This window comes from Strongylocentrotus purpuratus, unplaced genomic scaffold (assembly GCF_000002235.5).
Source record: "Strongylocentrotus purpuratus isolate Spur 01 unplaced genomic scaffold, Spur_5.0 spur5_scaffold_8, whole genome shotgun sequence".
In the NCBI taxonomy this organism is placed as follows: domain Eukaryota; kingdom Metazoa; phylum Echinodermata; class Echinoidea; order Camarodonta; family Strongylocentrotidae; genus Strongylocentrotus; species Strongylocentrotus purpuratus.
Genome location: NW_022145614.1, coordinates 6,925,759 through 6,947,026, shown reverse-complemented (window position 1 = coordinate 6,947,026; position 21,268 = coordinate 6,925,759). Strand labels below are relative to the sequence as shown.

The following is a 21,268-nucleotide window of genomic DNA, read 5'->3' as shown; positions in this document are numbered from 1 at the left end:
TCATAGAGTTCGGGCAATATCTCCGCATCATGTCAAAGTCTGTCCGTGTTCTTCAGTTGAAAAGTAAATTGCATGCATTCTTGAAGCTCGTCCGTCGACGCATCTATTCTCAAATAAATATACATGCTTCTTTTACGCTGGATGCTGTGTATCTTCATCACTCACATCACTGTGGGAAGGGTATCCAAGGTCTACATGTGCATCTCTGAAAGGATAAGTCGACAGGAAGGGGAAAATAGGTAGGAAGGGGGATATAGACTCAGAAAAAATATAGGAAATCAAAAGGCAAAACAGCTAAAAGCTAAAATTAAATACTAAAACCTCTTCTTCTCTGTAAGTCACACTCTTTTTTACTTTTATTTTTATTGTTGTATCTAAGTTGAGGGCTGCGGGCACGTCAAGATACCTTGCCTATTTCTGTAGCCCTCCTGCATCTAATGTATGTTAATTATGCATTCAATATATTTGTTTAATTTCGTTAATTATCTGTATAAAATTATATACACTTAAAATATTGTATCAAACCATATTATGTTCATGAAAATGTATGATGAAAAAAAGATGCAGAAACCAATAAATCAAAAATCAAATCAAATCAAATCAAACCTCTTGCTGGGATGCATAAACCATGCAACAGCCAAATAATAAAATGACAAAACTATGCTCTTTTAAACTGGGTTAGAAAAATAGTTTTTATTTGTAGTCTGCAGCTTCTCCCCCTAAATTCAAACATTCATGAAAGAGAGAAACAGTTGCAATTAAAAGATCAGCCTTTCTTATAAATGTGATTCATACACAACATTGTTAAATATTACATGTCACATAATTAAACTGTTTCAGTAAAGTACATATCAGTTTTTAATAGTAACCCAGATATAGCCCAACCAAAGAAAACCATGGATAAGAACAACAGTCTTATATTTTTTTTAAATAAATGTAATGCTTCCTGAGAGAAATTTCAATTATTCAAACATATTTGTGGCTTACACCCAGTAAATAAGATTGATTGATCGATCTGTATTGAAAAAACAAGTCAGAAAAAATCTTGGAACCAGTGGGACTTGTCGTAAGACTGAATAATCCTGGATCAAGTGAGTTAAAAGTGAGTACCGGTACAGCAACCGTCTCTATTTTTCTTCCTCTCATGTAAACCTACAGATAAAACAAACCCTGTATGCTCAATACCCCATTCTTCCAGAGCGTGCTGATTTATGTCCTAAACTTAGAACGCTTAGAAGAGGAATAGGAGGATACAATCAGTTCTATATTAGCAAAATATATGGGTTTGGATTAGTGAATAGAGATGCATTTGATAATGGTGGTGACACTGTAACCCTTGTGGTGCTCTAATACCATTACCCTCGTCATAGCCAAGTAAATTTATTGTACTCAAGTACATAGGATATCAACTACCATTTACATAATCACCTGGGGTGTAGGGTGTCAAAAAGCAGATGAACGTCTTGCAAAAGAAAGGTATTGTTGAGTTGGGATTTGAATCCTCGAGCTCTTGATTTTAAAGTGTAGTGAATTAACCATCATATCACACCATCTCCACATCATGCTATTCAATACATTTACAATGACGGTACACATCTTCTCTGACAGAATACATTAACTATCCAGAAATATTTTGAATTTCTCTATGTATTAGTTAATACAGTAATGTTTCATCTGAATAAGCAATTAACTTCTCTATGAATCTATCTAAAAAGTAACTGTGTTACTAAAAAAAAAGTAAGTTGCAGCATCTTTGATAAATAACCAGACACCCCCTATACACTACTCACATGTGAAGTAAAAACACGGTTTATACATAATTACTCTCAATACTAAAAATATGAACTGCATTCATACATCAGCTAAAACTGGAATACACATTATAAAAAGTACTGCAGTACATTATTGATACACATGACATTCTTGTCACTAAAATCTAATTTACTAGAAGGCAAGCTTAAAAACCATTAACAAAATTTTAAAAAATTATGTTGAAAAGTAGGGTTTAATTTTACCCTTGTGTGAAATAAGGCACATTTCTTAAAATATAAACCATTGCATACATGTAATTATCTCAGCTTATAATTCTCCCAAATCAGCTATATATTTTCCTTCAAAGAAGGATAACTAAATTTCCCTTTATTGCTTTGTTTTGCTTTGCTAAATAAAGGTTTGCTTGAGTATGCAAGCCACTTTAATATATTTACTACCTATATCTAATATAATAATTAGAATGTAAAGCATTAAGCGCTATACAAATGGGACTATCGTAAGTATACCAAACTATCATCACAAAAGCTGAAATACCAGCATTTGAAGAAGCCACACACTAAAAATATGGAAGCATAAATAGTATGCACTGTATATGTACACCATATGATTATAACCCTCTTGGGTATTGTTCTTTTGTACATGATGATATGGAAGCAACATGATTGTACACAGTGCTGCATCATGTATGACTTCTGCATTCTTTATCTTTTGTATCTAATGATGTATATCATAATTTGTATCTGGTTGCTATAATATCATGTTTCTAGTTTTTTTTAAACAATATTCACATTAAAAATCCTTAAATACTCATTCATATACTGTAAGAGGTCACAAAGTATCTATATAAAAAACTGATATGTTACTGAAACCTGTTCTAATATTGCTAATAAGACTGGTTTAGTAAAAATTCATACCTATGTCATATAATATAATAAAAACAGCCTTTCAGTAGGCTTGAATTTTAATAAGTACTAGGATAAGTATTTACAACTATCAGTGAAATAGGTGTCGTCACCTAAAATGTCAAAATCTTTGGTGTTACTTTAAAGAGGCTATAAACAAAGAGTAATTATGGCAGTGAAAAAAATACACGGGGGCTCGGGGCAAATTAGCCCCCTGAAATGCCCAAAAGAGCCCCCAAAAATCAGAAAAGAGCCCCATGAATTTACATAGAGTTCAATGTAAAACAAATTTTAAAATAAGATTTTAGAATGTTTTATTTTCATGTAGGCAAGCTTGAAAAGTAGCCCCCGAAAAATAAATATTAATTTTTTCCTTGAATTATGGCAAAATGAGTTGTCTGTACAAACAGGAAATCCCTACACCATTACTCAAATAAACAACATCAAACAAGTTATTCTTGTTTCTTCAATTTATCACATTATTCAAACTTTTGTAGTGCTGAAGGCATGTTAAAACAGCTAACATTCTTAAATCGGTATTTGGTATACAATACAAAGCATAGTCTAAAACTAAGAGTTTAAAAGTCGCCTCCACCGATTACAATACATTATTGTACTGGCTACTACTTGTGTCGTCATCACCACCAAATGTCAAAGGTTACTGTACGTTTACAAATTTCAGTAGGCGTCAAAGTAGGATTTTTAAGCATGTACCTTTTTGATGGGCTATAATTTGTGCATTAATGAAAAACAAGGTTATAAACAAGACATAAATGGTCATTGCACGTTACCCAGAAAATCCTGAAGGTGCTTGAACAATGTGTCATAACAAAATTATTTCTATGGCGTATTGGTCAGACTTTACATACAGTGTGATATTGAAGTGTTACTAAGCATGTTTTTAAAAAAAAGAAGACTTTACTGGCCTTTTGCAGGAATAAAATACTGTCATACTCAAGGTTTGGTGAGGAGGTCAAATTTGGGTTAAAAAGAATGGATGTTAAGTTTTTGTGCACATTCAAAGCATGCATGCCTTAACTATCTAGCAGCAGATTGCCACGACAACCCTGTATATTCAAAAGTTACAATCCCTGTATATCCAAAAGTGCATCAAATCACATTTCGTCGTGAAAGTGTACCTACAATTTTCTCTAACTTTGATAAAATATGCCAATCTCAAACTAACTTTGCAAGGCAATATAGGGCACTTTGTAAACACCAATGTTTCTTATCTACGGCTAGTCTTTCCAACGTAACCTCTGATCTTAATAAAATATATACGATAATGACTGACATATTGCTATCACATACTTTTGTAAGTATCATCAAGGCTCTTCCTGACTTTTTTGGCTTCGGACGGGCTGCGGGTTTCGCCCTCCCAGATCGCTTTTGGGAATCAAGTGGCGTCATTGCTGAGTCAAGGAAGTTGCCGGGCTAAGGAAAATTAAAAAATAAAATACCACACAATTAATTAAGTTATTCAAACCTTATAACAATGACTGGGGGTGCGATAAGGTGACTTAACAATTATGGAAAGCCGTTAGCACTTTTTAAAATATTTTAAAAGTTATTTTAAAAGGCATAAAATGTTGATCTAAATCATTCATATTTTCTATTTTCAAGGAGATTTTATGTTCTTACTGTGGAATCTATGATAATTCTATAACACTTGAATTTTTGCTTTTGAATATATTTTATTTAAGGCTACAAATGACTCTCCATAATGTTTAAGTCCAACTTACAGTTAGGTTCGATTTTGGATCTTTGTGAACCCCCCCCCCCCCCCACCCCAGCTGGTTATATAAGTACATTACAAATTTAGCTTCAGATTAGTTTATTTACAATGTTCAAAGTATCATATGAACAATGAAGCGCATAACATCAATAGTATTAACAAAATTATTACATTTTTCAAAAAATGATGTGTTGCATTAATATGAGTAAATAGTAATAAAATATTTGGAATTTTACAATTTACACGTTTAATACATCCAATACCCGAGTTATAACCTTTAGAATACTTTTTCTTTGAAAAGAGTAGCAAATGCTGAAAAGCAAGGCTTGTATATGAAATGTTCAAATTAATTAGGTGTAAAGATTCTATAACTGTACACGAAGAAATTACAATAACATAAAGGCATTCAATAAAGAAAAAGAAAAGTTTAATGAAGCATAATGTTGGTAATTAAAATAAAGATTGTTTTCTTGCAAAATCATTTCAAATAAATTGAAATGCAATGATAAGAGCAGAGTGTGACCGGACATTTGCTGCGCTTCATATCATCAATGACCTTGGGTTAGGGTTAAAGACTTTATTATAGTGTTAGGCCCAAGGTTAAAGTTAGAAATTTGATTACGGTAGGAAATTGACCGCAGAGCAAATCTGAAGCACATTTGAGCATCACTTTCATGGTATCTTCCGGCTTACCTTTGGTTTACTGAACTTCTGTTTGTCACACCATTCAGCGAAACATCTCTCGGCCTTGGCAACATTCTCCGCATCACGATGCTTGCAGTAGAGACGGATGTAGTGCTCTACAAAATTCTCTGGAAGCATCTGGGACACCTGATGTCAATGAAAAATATATATGCATTACCATTTAACTAACATTTTGTCCCTAATGACCTTAAAATCAAATCAGTTTATCTATTCATTCCTGGACTCGGCAAGAGGATGGGTCCTTCAGAGCTGCCAACCTCCAGAACAGAAAATCAGTAATCACAAGGCTCAAAATCAGTAATTTGGGGTATAAATCAGTAATTTCTTATGCGGCGCTATGAATCTAAAAAAACGACACGCCAACACTGCGCGGACGCATGATTATCTGAAATTTTTGGTGATTTTACTCACACAAAGATGTTAAGTATTGAATTTCAGGTCATCACAACACAGTTTATCATGAAAAATGGCTCCTATTCACAGCACTCGCTACGATAAATCATATTTAATTCATTTAAAAAAAAAAAAAAAAAAAAAAAAAAAAAAAAAAAAAAAAAAAAAAAAAATCATTTTTTTTTTTTTTTTTTTTAAATCCGTAATTTGAGACAACATTCCGTAATGGTCGTTAATTTCCGTACCAATTACGGGAAATCCGTACTAGTTGGCAGCTCTGGTCCTTCAAAAGGTGATTTTGAAAGTGGATACCTGTAGGCCAGCGGCAGCCCCATAAAGTAAGGCCAGGGGGAAATGACTGTCAAAAGCAGCCAATGGCCACCACTGCCCCCTCCAGGGATGATAGTGAGCACTAAAAAAAATAAAGGTTTTTTGTTTTCCCCTCAATCATGCCCCCCTTGAGTAAGAAAATAAGAAGAGGATTCGCGGGGAAAAATGGCATCTAACAACATTCCCCCTTTCGAGTAAGAAAATTTGGGAAAAAATAGGGAAGAATAGAGAAAATAAGAGGGGAATCAGGAAAATCAGGATAAAATAGGGAGAAAAAAAAATCTGGTAAAAAAAAAAAAAAAATTTAAATCGGGAAAATTACAACAAAAAAAATCGGGAAACCGATTTAAATCGGGTTTTTATCAGGCCTGCCCCTCCTTCCATACTCATTCCAGTGTTCAAGAATACCACAAACTGTTGGTATGGATAATAGGCAATAAACTCTTTATAGACTATCCACCACCATCACTACCCCCCCTCTTTCCTCCAATCAGTACGAATACCTCCATACTGCCTTGTATGCTACACAAGAGCACAGATAATAATTTACTGAACATTACTGGCAAGTCCCTCTAAAGCATACATCTTTATGCTGAAATGGTCTGTATGAGAATTTCCCTTTTGATCATTTTATGTTACCTCGGGAGCGCCAGGAGGGTCAAATCTGACTGACATGAGCGCCTACAAGAACCCATTATTATTATTATTATTATTATGATACAGAAAGTTATTTTCCATTGGTACACGCAAGGTAAACGTACATTTAACATGGTCTCATGTGCTGAGTGCCAGAAGGGCGTAACAGCAAGTTGCATGAAAATCTAGATAATTCCTTACCTGTCCTTTCCTAATCTTGATGGCCCTGTTCAGGTCTTCCTTGGAGTAGAACCTGACGTAGTCGACAGGGTTCTGGTTCCCCATTCCATAGTCCATCTTCACCACCTGAAAGACATGAACAAAAGAAGATAGGGAAATATTAGTTGGTCTAGTGGTACAATCGGTGATATGCTCAGCTCTCAAGCCTTTGTCTATAAACTGACTCTAAAGCAGGGCTCCCACTTAGCCGAGTTGGAGCCTCGAGTTGTGGCGAGCTGGAGCGATCTTATGGCAAGCCGTTTTATCATTAAAACATATTTTGCCATAAGATCGCGCCAGCTTGCCACAACTCGAGGCTCCAACTCGGCTAAGTGGGAGCCCTGCTTGATGGACCCCAGTTCGAAACTGAGTCAAGGTATAATTTAGTAAGTGTTGTATATTTTTCATTTCATTAGCATTAATGAATTCCATCAATTCAGTCAAACTTCGTAGTGACGTTCTTCTATGAGTCCACACTACCCAAGTCAGAAGGGTACGTCGTATCGGGTACTTACATGTACAACCAGGTCATCTGGATCAAGCTGGGGTCCTTTCAGCTCCTCCTCTGACACAGCTAGACAGATCGCTTTGCTGATTTCCAGTGGTTTCTGGAAAACAAAGAAAACAAATGCATGTGTTATCCCATCCAGTCCAGAAGGTATTCAATATAGAAGATACCAAGAGCTACAGATATTACTCTTTATGTTCGAGCCACTTAAACAATAATATGTCACTTAAAAGACGTGACTAAATACAATCCATTGTCCTCTAATAAAATGAAATTAATGGGACTTCAGAAGTTAGATGAACTGGTCAACAGAGGAAGCTGTCTTCACAATTACCATGGGAAGCCGTCATTCGCAAATTTCTTGCTGCTTCAAGCATGACTATGGTTGCAAAACGACATTGCCTCACAAAAAAAATAGGAGAATAAAAAATCCATTACCCCAAATTGATAGTCTTGGTGTCATTTTACTTAGATCTCTTTTGGTCTACCTTATGTAATACAAGCCAACGACACTGTGTGAATGATATTCTTGGAATTGTAGATCTCAGGTGTGCATTCTTTTGGGTTACCCTGTATACTTCTTACCTCTAGTTTTGTGTCTGCTGGTGGTTGTGACTGTCCTACACACTTGTAGAGCTGTCTGGTGAGGATCTTCTGAATGATGTCTTTGGATTCCTTGAGACTCCCCTTCTGTGAGAAGAGGATATGTTCTAGCACACTGTCTGTCAGGTGTGTGTAGGCATGCATGTCATCCAATGACTCAGACATGGTCAGCTTTGTCCTGTTTAAGGGTATCAGTTAAAAAAATAATACCAAAATCAGAGAGGGAAGTGCAAGTCCACTCATGAAAAGACACAACTCATTCTTTCCTAATCATGTCTAATGCTAATCTTTGGATTCATTGAGACCATCCTCCTGTAAGAAGAGGAGATGTTCAAGCACACTGTCTTTCAGGTGTGTATAGAGATTAGAAATAAAGCGATAGGGTACAAGTCCAATTCTAAGAGGCACAATTCAATATTTTCAACGTTTCTGTAATAAAGAAAAAGTTTGAACGGTAGATACACATCTATTTCAAGTACTTCAGAAACACTTTGAAAATATTCACAGAAAACAATTTTTGGTAAATGCATTTCAAGGACATTATTTCCTCAATTGTTTGTAATAAGGATATGCAGGGGGAAAATGGTAAATTGTATACAAATTGTGCAAACAAATATTTAATAATTTATATATTTATCAAACATAAATTATCTTGCCTTTCATAGCAGTTTGAATCGATTGTGCATCACTGTCCAAAATAAGTCAATTAGAATCTAAAAGATGCGTGTACATTACTTTTCAAAGATGCATAAAATGTCTGAGATTCTGAAAAATTGATCATGATGTAAAGATATGAATAAAATGTATAGATCATAATGTAATAGCTACTGACCCATTGGCTCTTGGAAAGATCCTGAGATGTGGATCAGCTTTGATCAGAGCCTCTACCATCCTGCAGGGAGAAATGAAGAGACAGACAGTAAAAAGATGCTGTTATATAATATTATGTACCTCTTTTTAGATATCTAGCCATCTGATTGGTCGAAATTGCAGTCAAGATTTTAGTCATGCCCTCATACCTGCCTACCATTCAATAGTCTTTTGAATAGTGCCCTCATACCCGCCTATACCGGTAAATAGTCTTTTTTTTAAAAGCCCTCATGCTGCAATCCCCATTGGTTTACGTGTTAAAATTGTCTTTGTGTGAGTGCGGACACCATATAGTGCTTTTTGTCTGCGATTCCCAAATGATTGAAACATTTAGTCATTTTTTCCATGGAAGATTAACAGACATTGTCTTAGCTTTTCAGTGATGTTTAAACCAATTTTCACTCCATAAAAGGATAAGGTAAGAATTCTTCTTTCTTAAAGGGGAAGTCCACCCTGAAATTAAGTTAGTTTTAATAGGAGTAGAAAATGAGAGAAACAAGTCAGTGAAAGTTTGAGCAAATTCCGATTAAAAATAAGGAAGTTAGGATTTTTGAAGTTGTGATCAATCAAACACAAATTGGCAACTCTATGACGTATCATGCGAGCTCAACTTCCATTTGCTCAGTACTAAAAAAATCTAAAATTTTCATTTTCCCTCAAGAAAAATTTCAACCATACATGCACCCTAAATATAATAATTGCAAATATGTTTCTATACTCCCCCTGCAAGGAACAAATATATATTCCGTCATCAATAACGAAGAAAACATGATTTTATGGAATATTATGCACAAAGCAAATGAAGGAGAGCTCGTATAATAAGTCACAGAGTTGCCAATTTGTATTTGATTGATCACAACTTCAATAATTCATAACTTTCTTATTTTCATTCAGAATTTGCTCAAACTTTCACTCACCTGATTTTCTTATTATTCTGCCTCTATCGGAACAAACTTATTTTGGGGGTGGACTTTCCCTTTAATCGCACTGGTTTCAATTCTGCATATAAAAGACATATCAACTGTTTTAATATTCGAGGTCTGGCTGTTTTATAGGCTCTCGGGAACTAGCACATCTGCCATGACCCCTAGGCGCACCTCAGGTTCATGACAGGATGCGCGCGCATTCCCTTGAGCCTATAAAACAGCCAGGCCTCTCAAAGCAGTTGATATCTCTATACTATTTGGTTTTTTTTAGATTATTTTACAGTGACGGTGAGACAGCATGGTACTTAGAACACTCAACAAGTCATTTAAATGGGGAAATATGTTCATGTGATTACACTTAAGCATTCTAAAGCATAACTGTAATTTCTTTTGAAGAATACTTACATTGTTTCAATGATTTTGTTTACTTTGTGCTGGTAAGCTCTCCGATGGAGGGTATTTCTTGTGTGGAACATGTCATACAGATTGCCTATCTCCTAGAAATACAAAGCAATAGGAAGAGAGGGGGAGAGAAAAAGAAAAAACAGTACCGGTAACTACTGTTATAACAAAATCAATAGAATGTCTTTAGAGAAACTGTCTGGTAAACACAAATTGATTATTTTTCATGGGGACAAAATTAAGGTTGACTTGCACATGTTTTTCATTTAAATCTAAGACTATCAACTTGATAAAATTGAAGTAATCTTGAAGTTCTTTTCTCCCTGTGGATTAAAAATAATATGTACTTAAAGGTAATACAAAGTTTTGGTATGGGGTCATGAATTTGGTTCAAATGAACATATTGGAAGCATATGCGATCCTACAATATTGAGTGATTGTTGTCGCAGTAGAAATTGACTCTAAAGTTATGAAATTGTAAATAATAATGTTGTACAGCTCCCTCTCAAGGTCAAGATACTAATTAAGCTATAAAACAGTGTTTCTTGACTAAAATCGACCGATTAGCTATTCCCATTTGGAAATTATATATCAAAACTACATATTCTGAGATTTTCATGGTCGCATCTACCATTGTACGGCTGTAATCACTATTTGAAATTTATCAAAATTTACTGTGAGCAACAGTAAATTTTATATTCAATTTTTCTCAAAAGCGGAAGCGTTTTAGAGGCTAAATTTTCTAGTGTTCATAATACTTCCACAGGGGCATCCAAATATATCAAAATTGTAAAGAATCACTATCCCCTCAATATTCAAAATTTTTCAAAACTTTGTATTACCTTTTAAGGTCATAGGCCATGATAAAGTTATACAATTCTAGATTCTCGACTTCTAGCGCAATATGAAAAAGCATGAGAAATGGTCAATATCAATTTGCATCATATTAAGAAATAAATGGAAGAATTATGAAAACATATCTCTCTCAGACATGAACACCTTCATTAATTTTTTACCATACATTACCTTGTCTCGGCTGCATATCTGTTTCTCTCCCTCTACCTGGATCACTCTGGCAAATTTCATGTACCTCTTGTGATCAAAACTGTTAGCTATTCCCAGGTTGTAACAGTCGCGGGCAAAGTAATCCCATTTATCCACATCGATGCCGTTCCTTTTGTTAGCCACAATCTCATAGAGGAAGCTCTTCTCCCGACCTCGTCCTTTGTACAGCCACTCTCTACCATTCTACAAGAGGTAGGAAAATGAGAATTCAATGGATACATTAAAAAAATCCAAACAAGAGCTACACGTGGCTCCTAAATACTCCTCGTATTGTATTCCTATGGTGATAATACTATCACTAAGTTTAAAGTTCATATCTCAAGTGGTTCTTGAGATATTGCAACAAAGAGAAAGCAGAACGGACGGATGGACAACCCCAAAACATAATGGGTGGTAAGCCAGGCTTAACTTAGTCCACACTTTTACGGAGCGCCTGTTGCGAACTTATTTACCCTGTACATATTAATACATTGCTGCAATGAAATGTCTCAAAAAAATTAATTTTGCAATAAATGGGGAAGAAAAAGATAATATGAGTGTGAACTGAATTTCAATAAAGTCTTTGGTAGATTATCTTTGTCATGAATATTGAAGGAGGAAGATGACACCTAGCACTCCAAAGAAGTGTGAACTAACATTCTTGTTTAGTCTGGACTTAGTCCCAGCTTAACTTATGAGAATTACACCCATCGCCTCCGACATAACCATCAGTGGGCCCGTAAAAAGTGTGCATTTATTAAATTATCTAGAAAGTCCCTTCATTGACATCAGCCATTTGAACAAAGCAATAGAACTTATTCTGTTTTTTAAATAGTACATAGTTATTTACAAAAACATTAGTATTGATTGATGTATGTCTTAGAATAAGTGAACTGTCTTTAGTCCACAAGATTTCATTGATGAATTTGTCATAATTTTGAAAATGTCACTGACCTGATTCTGACTAGAGTCTTTAGGTAACCCTTCAATCTGTTCTCTGATGAATAGAAGATCCTGTTCCTTTAAACCGCTCTCTTTCAGCTTGGCCTCTAGATGATTCTCCTTGATCAGATGATCGAACATCAGCACAGACAGGTGCTCATGCTGGGTAACAAGGTATCAATATAGTGAGTTAAGACACATAAGCAAATATAGGTTATCGTGGGGATCGACTTTGACACCATTTAGGTATTTATCTGGTAACAGATTCCGTTAATTACTGAGAGGGATCTTCACTTTAATCGACTCTCCAAGAGACCAGCAGGACGCTTCAGTAATTTCTTGGTGGGACATCTAACTTTACAGAGTGAGAGACTTGTAAACACATAAATGGGATTTCCACCAATTTCTGTGTCAGCGAATCATGACACAATAAACTGCAGACAATATGTCTTTCAGAAGAGCCGCAAACAATAGTATGTAGTAACATAGAGAGACTTTTGAAAAAAAATCAACCTGAGGACCATTTCTACAGCCTCGTGAATCAATTTTGAAAAATTAAACATTGTAATAATGATATAATATTATTCTAAATACGGTTTCTATAGGAAATACAATAAAAACTTTAAACTGCCTAAGTTGATTTCATCAAAGTCTTTTTAATTGTGTTCCACAGACTTTTAATGAAATAATTCTTCTATGTAACTCAATATCTGTATCCCTCTCCCATGTGCATTGTGTACATTTTAATGAAGGAAACCTTCTACAAAATTATATTTGAGGAAAACTTGTTTACACATTACCAATACTGAAATACATACTCCAAATTGTATGTTAGTACACACATAAAGTAATTGTTGGACTGAAAACCATATCATTATTTTAATCAGGAGATGGGATCATTTCCAACTGATGTGTCAAATCATTAAGTTACGGAAATGGTCATACTTAAAATATCTGTGGTTAGAGACCCTTAGAGACTTGACAAAATACAATTTTGACGTGGTTCTCCTATCATTTCCTAGGCCATAACATCATGCAGAGCTGCCAACCTTGTGCGACCAAAAAAAGGAATCATGATGGCAAAAAAAAAGGAATTTCAAGCCAAAAAAAGGAATTCATGAAAACGAAATTTACAACCATGCTCGACACACTTCCAATGCAGAAATGTTCATTCATCATGCTGTTTTTTCCATACAAGCAGGTACTTTTAGTGGTTATTTTAGTATTATCAGCATTTCATTTTTTTTGAGAATATTTTTCTCTTCAAGTTTGTTTTAAAATTAGTTTTCTATTGAATTTGTGATCAAATCACCATTTAAAGGCAGTTGTACGACGTGCGGTATGTAAAAAAAAAAAAAAAAAAAAAAAAAAAAAAAAAATTAAAAAACGTATTTTATGAAGAAAAAACGTAATACCGTAATTTGGAGGAAAAAAAGGAGTAATTCCGGCAAAACCAGAATGGTTGGCAGCTCTGCATCATGTATACACTTTTAAACTTCTTTTCAACGTTTTCATATGAAATGGAATCAACCATTAGATATTAAAGATATATAACTGCAAAATATGATAACATACTCAATTAAAATCATGGAAGAGATATTGCTTTTTTAACAATCCTCAAAATACTTGCATTTACCTTGTGTTTAAAGTCAGGTCTGACCTTAGGAATGAAGAATAGATCAAACATGTGTGAGAATGGACCATGACCTGATAAAACAAAGACAAAGAATGGAACCAAAAAAAAGAGGATATTTTACATATTATGCAACAAATTTCGAGGTATAAACAAAGTTTAAACAGGATTCAATAGTGTAATATATCCCTACCTACAAAAATATTTCCTTTCCTGATCAAGGGGCACCCTATTCTCTCACATAATGTAATTTGCTTCTTTGTCTTTCTTTGATCTGTTAAAAACCATTAATCTAGGGACAAGTGAAGTAAACAGACACTTTATTTTTCAGCTTGGATGACCATAGCACTTCATTGAAGGCTTCTTGTTTACAGAGAAATGTGAAATTTATGTTCATGCCAGTGCTTTAAAGACTCGGTTACCTGTCTATTCAGACAATCAAATGGTTAATCTTCATCACATCTGATTTCCCTTTCAGTGATGTGACTAAATGACACAATTGACAAAGATTATGCATTCCCTGGGAAATCCCTTACAAATAAAGAATAACACTGCAGCAATCTAGACCTCTCTATATATGCAGTAAAATCTTATTCTTATTTCAGACAATCAACAGATTGATCATTATTAGATATATTTTCCATTTCAGAGATGGGCATTTCTCCTTAAGGACACCATTTTCTCTGGCAAAAGCCCCTTAAAAAAAAAAAAAAAAAAAAAAATTGCAGCAATCTATATTTAACTTCCCATACATGCAGCAATAGTCGAGACTTTCTTTTTCTTACCTAGATCATGACAAAGACCAGCAATCTGCACACAGAGGATATCTTTGTCCGTGATCTCAAGCTCTGGTTGCTTTCGTTGAAGGGAGAGGACAAGCTCTCTAGCAAGGTAGCACACTCTGTATAATGGAAATCAATGAAAATCCTTGAATAAGTCCATTTGCAATAATTCTAAGCAATTGCTTGAATTATACTGCCATAATAATAGTAAAATCACAATGAACAATATTGTCTATTCTGATATTCCTTAAGCGCACATATATGCACAATGCAATCGGGATCAATTCACTCCAAAATTACCTTTGCTCAAGCAAGGCTAATGATTTTAGTGCTCACAGCATTCAATTATTCCTTTTTATCAGTACCCGTTGAACACCTGGGTGGAGAGTGGCAAATGTAGATCAATGTTTTGCCCCAAAACACCAGTCTTGCATACATTGGCCAAGCAATCTACCTCATCAAATTAGACTCAAGGTGCATTTCGAAGGAAAGAAAAACAGACAAAAGAGTGACTAAAATGCTTTATGAAACATAGGTCTTATAATACTGATTTGAATCATTCATATATTAAGTGAATTAAATATTATCATTCACTTGATTGTTAAGTTTTCTGTGCTTAAGTAAACAGATGTAAAAAATAAATTATCTCACAACTATTACATTTATCCCAGGCCTTTCAGATCTTACTTAAACCACATATCTACCAACATACACAGTGTGCAATGTAGTTGGCAACCTAGCTATTTACAATGACATTGTTTTTCTTTTGTGAGACAGAGAGAGAGAGAGAGAGAGAGAGAGAGAGATCAATGTTCACACTTCCTGTGACTACAGGAAACAAAGACTTGATATACTCCTAAGCTGTAGCAAACTCCTTTGTTCTTCAAACTCAACCAACAATGATGATGGGTATTCATTATATATAACCAAACAAAAAGAAAAAAATTCTGTTGTAGCATCTCTTATTTAAAGCCCCTTTCACAGCGGGCCATACATAGAGTTGCGTATCGAATACGCCGAGCGTTACGCTGCAGTACGTGACTATACGCTAGCGGCTAAGGCACGCAAAGGGGTACACTAGACGCAGAAAGTACACATTTTTTACTCAAGTCTACGCAGCACTGCGCTACAGTACGCCAAGCCTACGCAATAGTATGCTACCCTTCGCCAGTCCGACGAAGCAGTAAAAGCTTGTGCACACAGTAAGCAACCATAAGCAAACCTGTACGCCAGGTCTACGTAAACGTACGCAACCCTACGCCTGTTATACGCAATCGTATGCAAAGGTAGGCAAATTGCATACGCCGTAAGTACGCAGTGCCTATGCACAGGGTACGTAACCATACGCCATTGTACGTCAGCCTACGCAGGGACTACGCCTAAGCAACATTTATGACTACGCAGCCTAATTTCGGCGTAGTCGGTACGCCACACTACGCAACTCAATGCAGATCTGGTGTGAAAGAGGCTTTAGCATAATAACTTACATTTTCAGAAATAACTAGGTACATATATAAACAAAATGCTAGACACATGTTTCATGATGTCCATAGGCCACTTTATACTTACCCTAGCGAGTGTTCAAATCGATTGTGTGCAGCTCCTGGAAAGACAAAATAGCTGCAGCCAAGTTGCTTTATGAAGCGTAATCTTTGAAACTGCGGCGTGTCTATGATCTTGATTAGCAGTGGATCAAAGTCAATATGGCCGTGAACCGAGTCATTGAAAACCTGGGTGAAAGACAATGCACAGACAAAAAAATAGGCTTTAGTATAAAATATTCAGTAGTATTTGAAATTGTGGTGTATTGATGATTTTGATCAATATGATTCCTGATTTTGGTTCCAAATTGAAATCTGTAGGTGCTTACCTTGGTTTTCAGGCTTTGATGGGAGGTTCTTGTAAGTGCGTTGATGATTTCTACAACAGAAAACCTCTTCCCCATTGTTCTACAAAAAATGTGAATAAGTGAAAACATAGAATAAAAAAAATCACACAATATTCTCATATTCATTCACTATGTACATGTACAAGACAAAGAAAACTCTGAGAAAACATACCAGTACTTTTATTACTGCTGCACAGCCTGCATCTGAACTTTGGAAAAATCTCCCTCCGTTCCATGGACAATATTTATTATAAACTAGTGCAACTGCCATAGGAAGAATAGGCATACCAACATTTAAGACTGGAATTAATATTCTTTCACTCATATGACTGAATAAATGTTTTTATCACTGTCATGTCTGCTTTTGTTTGTTTTGCATTGTAATGTGAAGTAAAATACATTCGTACAGAAAGTGCGTCATATATTATTTTACCATTATCATCATTGTCCTTTGAACTTTCGTACATTATAGTAGTTTCAGAATTTCATTTGATCTCAAATCGAAAACTATAATTCCACAGAGAAAAAAAAAAATCTTCCTTAGAAAACATTACAGAACATAAATAGGAAGAACCTTAGTCATTTCATATTTCAAGAATGAAATATATTGCATACAGGGTGCTACAAGCACTTGCAATAATTGTTTGTTCTTACTGAACTCCAATCTTTTCCAGTCTCTCCTCAGTCATCTGTGGCAAGTGATCTCCACTGATGTTTTCACCTGATGTTCAAAAGAAAACAATCATGAGAATACTGCGTTCTAGTAAAAAGTCTTTATTTTATGTCCCACAAACTGTGACAAAATCTTATGGGGAAAGGTCATTTTCATATGCAGCTAATATTTTATAGGATGACTTGCTGGAATACCTTCAATAGAGGCATAGAGAGATATAGAAACATATGAAAAGTTTAGTAGTAATTTGAAAACAAATCTATTTAGCACCTTGTAAGATCTCATAATCATGAATACAGTGCACTATTTCCACTCCTTCTATATTCTGTAATCTGTTCCATAAAGCGCATAGAGACATTCTCTTATGCCTATGTGTTATGCGCTATACAAACACTATTATTATCATACGATGAGGGACATAATGCAGCTGACTGAAAATGAAAGTTAAAACATGAAGTGTAATCATTTTTGTGCACAGAAGCAAATAATTCTAACATGTCATAGTGACATTACAATGTTACAAATTTGAGATTTACATGATCACTTTATTTACCAAATTTATTTCACACTTTCACAAATCAATTTCTCTGACTTATCTGCATTATACAAAGCAATTTGTCATCGATATCAGGATTGGATTTCCCTTTACCAGTAATTGCAAAATCAAACTTATCATAATTGCGCAATGCTTGGGATTAGATGAAGACGTGGCAAAGAGCACATCAACGTAAAGAATGGAAATTCAGTTTGGAGGGTTCCGAAATGACTGGCCCACTCAACCTATGAGCAACACTGTACATATTAGTTTGCCCACAAGCCAAAATGATAAGACTCCAGTCTGTTCTTAGATAGATATTCTCTAAATCTATTTCACTCTTCCTGTGTCTTTACTCACGTGTCAGGATATCACCCTCCTCTGAGAGACCTTTCACTTTGAAGTACCTTCCCACGTCCTCAGGGGTCCAACTCCTCCACTGGTGAAGCACGATGCCACCATCATCATCACTGTTATTTTGTCCCCTACTCAAATCCATGGCATCTGACATGGCTACTCACAACTTTCTGGAGAGAAAAAAAACAAACAGTAATTACACATCTATATTTGTGGCTTTGTGGCTTAGTAACCAGAGTAAAATCCAAAAACTGGATAAGAAAATCTCAAACTGTCACAGTTTTGTACAGCAATTGTAAAACAACAAGGTCAACATGGTCAACCGGGCACCTTTAAATGTTTGAAACAGAATTAATGACGCCATACAAGTGCTGTGGATCATCATCATCAATTCCAGCGCAATGGACAAGACATCCAAATTAAATTTGGTTATTTACTACAATTTTAAGCAAACTCAAAGGCCCTAAAGCATGTTTCAGTAAGCCTGTAAGTGCATCAATATCAGACACATTTCAAAGAGGGATATACACATAACATACTTCCATAGTATTTCACTTGATTGTTGAAGAGAAAATAGACTCTTTGTAACCATAATGGACATGACACCAACAAAAAATTGTAGTCAAATAAAAAAAAACTTTTCAGCTTCTTCGACTATGTTTAATACTATGTCTACATGTACATGTATATAACAGTTATGGTACATATACATGTAGATTTAATTGTTAGCACAAAAATATTGCAGTAAATCATATTTTCAATAGTATGAAATGATAGTGTATGTAGATCTAGATCTACAAGTTGGCAAATGAGTACTGTTTCAAATTTCTACATGTTTAATGTGATGTACATGTTGTTAGCTGTGCAATTATCTACCCATATGTAAATAATCTAGCTGAATCATGTTATAAACTTTATATCCCTTATCGTAAGTTTGTTGTATTAGGAGTGTACACAACAATAAACAGAATAATAATATTATAAAAGACGTTTCCTGCCGAATAGTTCACCTTTTCCCGGAAATAGTGAATTATTCGTTTTCCCAGCCCCCCCCAAAAAAAAACTGGCAAAATTCAGCGAGCGTACAGGATTTCAAATGTCTCCAGCAGGCAACTGTGTCACGGTGCCAATGTCATGCAATTTACGCTGAGCAGTAACTGTACTACACTAATGCAGTAACTGTATAATATAGGGCCAGCTAAAAATATTTACATCCTTCAATGTTTCATTTGAGCCGTGCAATATTCTTTTATTTCTTTTTTGAATGTGATGTGAATGTGAGTACGGTACATGTTATTATCAGATTACAGAAGTGTCCAATGAATGAAGGGATATAAAACAAATACACAATGACTCATTCTTGGAACTATAGTAGCTAAAAAAATTCACTCAGGAACATCAATAGTTGTTGTTGTTGTTGTAGGTAATAGTTTAATGGCATTCATTCAGTATTGAATATACAGTGTATACGCCATATCTTCAATTTTATAAGAAAAACAGTTATACATAAGAAAACATCAATGGCATTCATTCAGTATTGAATATATACGCCATATCTTCAATTTTATAAGAAAATCAGTTATACATAAGAAAACATGATGTTCCTTCGATGTGAAAAGCTTTAGCAAAATCCTTGAGTGCCATAATTGTAATAACTAAATTGTAGGATATATTTGGGCTTATATTTGTATAAATTAATATTTTTAATATTAGTCTAGCAGCCAAGTAAGGTTATTCTGTCTAAATAAAATTGGGGGGCTTCACTTCAGTCTCCACCCCATTGACCTCATTCATAGACGTGCGCGTACATGTACATCTCGCATCGTTTGAGTTCTCGTGTTGTCTGCTTCACTTGCGCGCGCTATCCTCGACGTGCCGCGCGGAGGAGCTAGCCGAGGCGAGGTCAACCATCCCCATTATCGTATTTGAATATTCATTAGCCGCCATTTTGATTTCTGTCGGTCAGAAGGCTTGACGTGGGTCATCGAGAAGCAGTCTAAAGCTTGGTAAGTCCTTTTATTTCTTTTATATTTCTATTTCGTGGGGAAGGGGGGTAAAAAGGGAACTTTTAGAGACTGACAATTGCCTAGAAAATTACTGCAATTGAAGATAAATGATGTATTTCTCCTCAAGTTTGTCATGTTTGTGGGAGGGGCCTAACGGCTAAAATCTAGCCGTGATATCTTCAACATACGATGGCATATAGGCGATTGTTCAGTCTCTATATCCGGAGGTCTAGTGGAGCCAGACGTAGTCTCAGTGGAACAACCGACGATATAGAGACTGAAGCTTTCGGTCTAAGAGAGCCAATGCTAATCATGTGTATTGACCTCTAGCACTGCATACATGCTGTGAGGCAGGTATTATTAGACCCATACACAAATACACACACCACACAATATTGCATAGACTGCATACAATCATACCGATGCGGCTGTAAGCAAAGTTTGACAGTAGACCTAGAGTTCTAGGTCTAGACTTGCAATTTGATTTTTTTAATTATTCTTTTTAACATAAAGGAGCCCGTAATCGGCCAGCTCCCGTTTTCGGCCGATTGGTTGGATGCAAGGTAAAATCACTCTAAAATACATCGCATAATAGCATAACACATATCCCACTCATACCATACCATGCCAGTGTCACTGAAGAACCACATTTGCAATGAAAAATATATCCTAAAATATCACATTTTAGCGATGTAATCGGCGGTCCCGCTATCCGAATCTGAAAAATCGAGTATCTTACGCGTGTATGTAAGAAATATGGGTACCATAAAATCAGCTTTATTTCAAGTATTTTTCAGATTTAGAGCCCGATTTTGTGTTAGTCGCAAGCTCAAAAGTATCTCATCGCATGTCTTAAATCAATGCAGCCGGACCCTGCCACGCACACACGATATGTCTGTCTAATTCAGATTCAAACTTCCGATCACCGCTGTGCCTGTCTTCGGCCAGGCGAGCACCAGGGAGCTCCGGCGTGGGATACCTGCTCCGCCCACTTGTGCTGTACATCAGCGCGGAAACGCACGGCCCGCGCGAGCGCTTCCTATTGACTTTGTACATGCGGCCGTAAACTGAAACGCTCGGCCGATAACTGGCTCCAAAACAGTGAAAATTGAAATGAATATTGTCATGGCAATTCGTGATTTTTTTCTGGGATTCTTTTTTTGTTTAAATAATAATAATATTTGCTTCATGATTTGAACAAAAAATGATAATAAATAGGAAGTAAAGGGTCCTAAAAAAAGGATTTTGTCTTAAGTGGCCGAAAACGGGCTCCTTTAGTACTCTAGACCTAGATCTAGACCTAAGTTGAAAAAAATGTATTTTACTGCTATTTAGGTGTCATCAATTGTCACTAAAGTACCGATTTAGAGTGAAATCAGTTGAGTTTTGTACAGTGGTGTTTGAAA

At 35.5% G+C, this 21,268-nt stretch overlaps 1 protein-coding gene across 1 annotated transcript in view; it reads right to left on the bottom strand.

The window, feature by feature from the left end:
- LOC583384 (deoxynucleoside triphosphate triphosphohydrolase SAMHD1) overlaps positions 1-21,268 on the bottom strand; it is a gene marked incomplete in the record, with an annotated part of 34,712 nt that overhangs the window by 8,041 nt on the left and 5,403 nt on the right. Inside the window, 14 exon segments of the mRNA XM_030975095.1 lie at positions 5,104-5,241; positions 6,676-6,780; positions 7,209-7,301; positions 7,787-7,982; positions 8,637-8,696; positions 10,006-10,097; positions 11,029-11,250; positions 12,001-12,150; positions 13,625-13,695; positions 14,407-14,522; positions 15,973-16,133; positions 16,274-16,352; positions 16,946-17,012; positions 17,860-18,028. Coding sequence (XP_030830955.1) covers positions 5,104-5,241; positions 6,676-6,780; positions 7,209-7,301; positions 7,787-7,982; positions 8,637-8,696; positions 10,006-10,097; positions 11,029-11,250; positions 12,001-12,150; positions 13,625-13,695; positions 14,407-14,522; positions 15,973-16,133; positions 16,274-16,352; positions 16,946-17,012; positions 17,860-18,010 — 1,701 coding nt within the window.